At 45.1% G+C, this 6,000-nt stretch overlaps 1 protein-coding gene across 13 annotated transcripts in view; it reads right to left on the bottom strand.

Moving 5' to 3' along the window:
• Nucleotides 1-520: 520 nt before the first annotated feature.
• The window catches only part of LOC113427910 (heterogeneous nuclear ribonucleoproteins C1/C2), a 65,552-nt gene continuing 60,072 nt past the window's right edge, over nt 521-6,000 (bottom strand). For 6 of the 13 annotated variants that reach the window (XM_087948694.1, XM_087948695.1, XM_087948697.1 and 3 more), the window contains 5 exons: nt 5,191-5,305; nt 4,699-4,746; nt 2,447-2,607; nt 2,039-2,140; nt 521-1,172 (listed from right to left, as the gene is read on the bottom strand). In XM_087948694.1, the coding sequence (XP_087804820.1) occupies nt 835-1,172; nt 2,039-2,140; nt 2,447-2,607; nt 4,699-4,746; nt 5,191-5,305 (764 nt within the window). In that variant the 3' untranslated portion in view covers nt 521-834. The remainder of the gene's footprint in view (nt 1,173-2,038; nt 2,141-2,446; nt 2,608-4,698; nt 4,747-5,190; nt 5,306-6,000) is intronic. The other 7 variants (XM_026690461.2, XM_087948700.1, XM_087948704.1 and 4 more) reach the window with 3 other exon arrangements.

The following is a 6,000-nucleotide window of genomic DNA, read 5'->3' as shown; positions in this document are numbered from 1 at the left end:
TCAAGTTTGGCCTTGCCCTGCGTTTGGCAATTAGTTCTCTGGCAGCATTCCATCTGCGATAAGGTGGGTGTTTCTAAACATTCCCCCTGAAAGACTGTTTGTGAACCCTTGCAGGCTGTGAATGAACGTAATTCACAGCCGTGGAAATAAAAGGTTTTGCCGGGACTAAGATTGTGTTTTATACTTTCTAAGGAAGCCTAGGTCAGAACAAAAGCTTTGAAGACCTAGCTTGGGATAACATGAGGTTGCTGCACATCAGAAGTCTGACTTAGCAGAAGGGTTTTATTATAATATAGAATAAAAAATGTTCAAAGTGGTTAGTTTTTTTATAGTTTTAATATGGCTTTTATTCTGCTTCAGGTTTTGATTGGGAGCCCCTCCCCCCACAGTTAGTTATAAGATGGGCAGCTGCGTATTTAATAAATAAACAAAAAACCATTTGCCAAAACACTACTGGGTAAAATTTCTTACCCCCTCAGCCCAAACACCTTTTACACGAATGCACATCAAGCCAGTCGTCTAAAAACAATACGTCTTTTTTATTGTTAAGTCAATAAAGAGGTATCAAAATTAAAAGGAAAAAAATTACAAGGGATGGAACTGAACTAGAGGAGTGGATGAAGGGAAGGAGATGGAACGAAGACAAAGACGACGAAGGGCGGGTGCCAACAGAAGACATGAATATTGTAAAACACACAGGGCTGCAAGAAGGGGAGGGCAGTGAGGCAGCAGCCAGCAAATGGGGGGAGAGGAGATGGGTGGGTGCGAGAGGCTCAATCAGAAGAACGCTGTGTGGGCCAAGGAGCAGAGAAGGGAGAGAGGTATGTTAGGTTCTTATGAGTCATCTTCGCCATTGGCACTGTCTCTGTCGTCTTCCCCTTCTTCCGGTTCCTTATCGTCGCCTTTGATGGACTCCAACTGGGAGAGAGAAGGGGACAGGCAGAAGAGCTGAGTTAGCAAATGGGGAGAGCCTTCATCCTCACTCGAGGCTCTCTGCCTTCTCCAGCTTCGTACCTGGTCGTCTCCCCGGTCTTCATTGTCGTCGTCGTCCAGCAGGTCCCCTTCCTCGGCCGAGTCATCTGCCCCGGCCTCAGACTCCATCTTCACATTGCTCTCTTCTTTCTTGGTCGAGCTGCTGCTTTGCTCTTCTTCCAACTTGTCGTTCTTCAGTTCTGGGAAGGGAGGAGAGGTGGGCAGTTAATCAGGTTTGGGGTTCACTATCATTTGGGCCTCCTGCCTATTGCCTTGCAGTGAAAACTCTGAAGGAGGGGCTTAACCATTACGAAAGATGATCCAACCTTTTTTTCCCCCCTCAACCATCCTACAAAACGGGCCAATAGTTAGCAATACTTTTGGGGAAATAGCAGCTTCTGCAGTTCATATCCTGCTTGAAAGGCTGCTGTAGAAAACTTTTCCTCCATGCATGGAAGATGCTAGTGCTGCAAGTGGTAGGCTGGCTTAGAGGGGGAGCTTTCGCCTCACAATCAGGAGGCTGTGAGTTCAATCCTAGGTAGAGGCAGATATTTCTCTCTCTGAACACAATGGGAATATATCTGCTGGAAAAAACTTCCACAATGGTGACAGGAAGGGCATCCGGCCAGTAAACACTCAGCTCTATTCAGTTGCCTAGACTCCCCCACCCACCGCAACGGATATTATGGGGTCATTAAAAGAGGATGGTGGAAGAGTCTAGTGAGGCATGTGCTCCTAACAATGGGGTAAGAATATCATGGGGGACTGGAACAGGTTAGCAGGAAGGGACTCTAAGGGTTACAGCATAAAAAGCCACACTGTGAGTAGAGAAGCCCACTCTCTACCTACAAGATGTCCCAAATTCCATCTGTCTGCTGGCCCAGACAAACTGTCATTACCGACATAAGCTTGTCCACATTCAAACATGAATCTTGTGGCCCTCAATTTCTTTCTCCCTCTCCCCTGAAGACTGAACTCTTAGACATAATGTTTCAAGCCAGGCATGCATCCCACATGGATCTCCAGGCAGTTTATCCCTTCCCCCCTCTCCCCTCCCACTATTTACTTTGATCCTTCTCTATCTTCTCAAGGCTTTCCAGCAGAGAATCCACTTTCTGCTTAATCTGGGTCAGTTCCTTCTTAATGGCCTGCAAGTCATCTCCTTTCACTGAAACACAGAAGGGAAGCTCAATTAACTGGAAGTTTCAGCACAGGAGTTTATTAAATAAGCATAAAATACTCAAAAAAACAAATAAAAAGGGAGATTAAAAAAAAATTCCACCTCCTCTCTTCTAAAAGCACCTCCTCCCCCCCTTCCTCATCAAAGAGGCATTGCAGAATGTTTCAGTGCTTGTGGCAGCCAGGTTGAAGCAGGGAGGATGGCAGACTTTGGAATAACCCAATTTAACACAAAATCTCTCCCGCACCTGCTCATCCATTTGCTATAGACACTGCTCAACGTTCCAACACCTACATTTCCCAGATTTGGAAGACGATCCCCGCTGCCCGCTCTTTGAGTTGAATCCGCTTTTCCCTCTGCGAGAGGTATTGCCAGAAACCCGCTGGCGTTTGGAAGGTACCACAGCCCTGGCAATGGGGGGCGGAGGGGGCACTCGTGCTTGGTAGCTGTACATCCTAAGAGAACACGAAAAGGAGGGGGGGAAAATATATCTTAGCTTCAAAACCGCTTTGTGAATCCGCCACCGGCATCACACTGTGAATCTCTTCTGAAGTTTCTCAAAATACCTTCTTCTAATTAGATAAGCTAATTGAGGGCATTATGTACTCCTTTCAAAACAGCTCAGCTCTTTCTGTAACACCCACACCTCAGAAATATGTCTCTCGGCTAAAGAAGATGGTCCAGAACTATTTTTGAATCAGAATAGAACTGGAAGGTCTTCCTTGGAGGTCTTCCAGACCAACTCCCTACTAAGTAGGAGACCCTATACCTTTTCAGACAGATGGCTGCCCAGTCTTTTCTTTAAAAAACCTCCAATGATGGAGTTCTTATACCTTAAACTCTTCTCTTATACCTCTTCCCTCTCTCCCAAAACAATTGATTAAAATCTTCTCTTAAATCTTGTTAATACAATCAACGGCTACCCATTTTCTTCCTAACTTTGGAAGACAAGGGATCTCAAGAGATTAATTCCCATTAAATTAAACATTTGGGAATTTAGGGGCATGCACGGATATCCTCTACAAAGTCACAGAAAGACTTTTTCTTAAACAAGAGGATGAGAGCGTTAAGTTTACATTCCATGAATTAAATGGAATGAATATGTTTAGCTTCCAACAATTCCCTCCCCACTATCATTTTATAAATTTGAATCCAATTCACTGGATCTGGAGTTTGAGCCCAAGGTTTTGGGAGCCTACATGCAGATCCTTAGGGACCTTAGTTCTGTACTTCTGTTCTACAGCAACACTTTACTGGAATGTGTGTGTGCATGCAATGCTCCAGTAAACTTCTCTGTCTCAAACCCATCACACCCCAGATAATTGTTTATAACATTACGAAATGGAAGTGTGCCAATTGAGACCATCTATCGACTCAGAATTATCTAGCCTAACGGATCTCTCTAGATCAGGGGTGTCAAATTCTATTTCACTGAGAGCCACATCAGGGTTGTGTTTGACCTTGGGGGCCTGGGGGAGATGTCCAGCTCGATTTCACTTGTGTCAGGAGCACCTGTGGTGGCCCGAGTGCTATTCCAGCGAAAACGGAGGTTGGGAGGACCGCGTGTAGTCCTCCCGAGCTCTGCTTTTTGCTGGCAGAGGGTTGCAGGAGGCCGTCGCAGCAAAAAATGGAGTTCAGAGGGCCGCATGCAGCCCTCCCAAGCTCTGTTTTCATTGGCAGAGGCACTGCAGGCTGGTCCTTCAGTGTTTCCAGGGCGGCCCCGTGGGCCAGATCTAAGCACCCTGTGGGCTGGATCCAGCCCACGGGCCTTGTGTTTGACACCTCTGTTCTAGATGTTCAAGCCTATCTGAAGATGTCAGCATTACCCTCATGCAGAGAATGAATTTCACCACTAATTTATAACCTGCCTCAGAGATGGGGTTCTTTCTCAGCCTCTTTCCTTTGGCTGAATCTGCAGGCATCTTACTACGGAACCCTCCTGGAGCATTCCATGAACCAAGTACCCATCCCTTTGATGAAGCACTGCCTCCATCTTCTTCCTCCCCCCTCTCTGCAGCTTTGGCAGTGGCTACAACACTGCCAAACCTCTGGCTCTTGCTCAATGGGCAAACATTACACTTCTGAGAATGAACTATACAGTACAAACCATCTCCAGAAATAGAGAGGTCATTGTGCTGCCCTTTAGTAGAACTGTTGAAAAGAGGGTATGATTGCCAGCCAGAAGTGCAATACTTTTTTGGCGAAGAACTGCCATCTAGGCTTTGAGTTGTGTCCTAAAGGCATTAATATAAAAGCTATTTTGTGGAGCTAAGCTAAGCTAAAATCTAAGTTTTAATTAAAATTGAATACAGTATTTCTATTATGTATTTGATAAATCTCTCTCTCACACACACACAATTTGTAGCCTGTGTAATTGGGCAACAACTTTGGGAGTTTTCTGGGGGCCACACTGAAAGCTATGGGGAGGGGGTGACCGGAGCTCTAAGATTTTTTGTTTTCTAGGGCCGTGATCTCAGTTCAGACCTGTGTTTTCCTACCAGAATTAAAAACACAAAAACCAAGCAGCGCAACTTGACACCACATACCTGTCGTAATAGTCACGCTGGAAGTCATAATCAAGGTCAAATGAAGACCTGAAAGACAAAGCATTGGAACAACACGGTCAGGTTTCAGGGAGGCTGGGGGCCCACGAAGCACGAAGAATCTGCTCACATCCCAAATTAGCAAGAAGTGAAACAGTTTAGTTACAATGCAAAGGTGAAAGCAAGCACCCATCCAATTCCCCCTCCCTGCATTGCCACCCCCACTTTTTTAAAAAGCTACTTGGCACTGTGACCCCCCCAGTTTCATCCACCCCAAATACATAAAAGCCATGCCGAGTCAGATGGATTGCTCCAAGTGCTCGCACACACACGCACACCTATCCACAAACACAATCAGATACTGCATCTTGCACCCAAGCTGAACAGCAAGGCAGAGGCATTGCTCATTCCAGAGCCCATTCCAAAATTAAATTAGGAAATTTTTTTTTAAAAAAAGAGAGACGTTAAAAATAATGTAAATGTAAGGGTCCCGACCTGACTAGAGGGGACGGAGAAGGTGGTGCGGCTACTGACCCGTACATCTCTGTGGCCGATCTCTTCACCCCAGCTTTACCTCGGTTCAACTTTGGCTCCGCAGCCAGATTAATATCTGAATGAGACACAGAAGCTCAAGTTTGAAACCTAGGACCTTCACGGGCTCTTGGGAGAAACTGCAATTCTGCCACCATACGGGTAATAATGCGGCTTTTCTCACCCAAGGAGAATGGGTGTTGTCTTACCTGAACACCTGTTCTCCTTGTAGGCTAGACAGGTCAGGAGTAGGAGTTGCTCTTGTCCTAGCTGCTTGGACCGAGTCTATCTAAAAGGCTTATTAGCTTAGTGTCAGCTTTGGAAGCCATATTCCACGCTGCCACATAGCCTGAGAAGTTGGGAGGGGGGTGATTTCAATTGAATAGTTCTAAGTAGACAAAATAAAATTCTTTTCTTAGTTCAAGGTTGTTAGGAATATAAGTCACCTAACAGGTATTTGGGTTAGAAATAAACCAGGATAAAGATTTTAAAACTGTATCTTTTAAGAAAATGCAAAACTGTAATTAGGTGTGATTTCTCAAACGGCCATAAGATGGAGCCAGAAACCTGGGTTGTTTAGTCTTTCTCAGAAGAGAGTGTATCTCTGTTTCCTTCTGTTGGAAAGTATTGCCGTTCCTCCATTTCTTCTAATTGACTGCTATTACTGGATTTGATGTAAGTTTGTTACTGAACTGTTTTTGACACTGGACTTTGATATTGGAATTATCCTTGAAATGAACACTGATTTAACTGTGAATGACTTTGGACTGCCTA

Source organism: Notechis scutatus, unplaced genomic scaffold, assembly GCF_049901735.1.
Source record: "Notechis scutatus isolate UNSWTSFEM ecotype Mainland unplaced genomic scaffold, rNotScu1.2 NSCUCTG78, whole genome shotgun sequence".
Lineage (NCBI taxonomy): Eukaryota > Metazoa > Chordata > Lepidosauria > Squamata > Elapidae > Notechis > Notechis scutatus.
The sequence above is the reverse complement of the archived record's forward strand: the minus strand, read 5'-3'. Positions and strand labels throughout refer to the sequence as shown.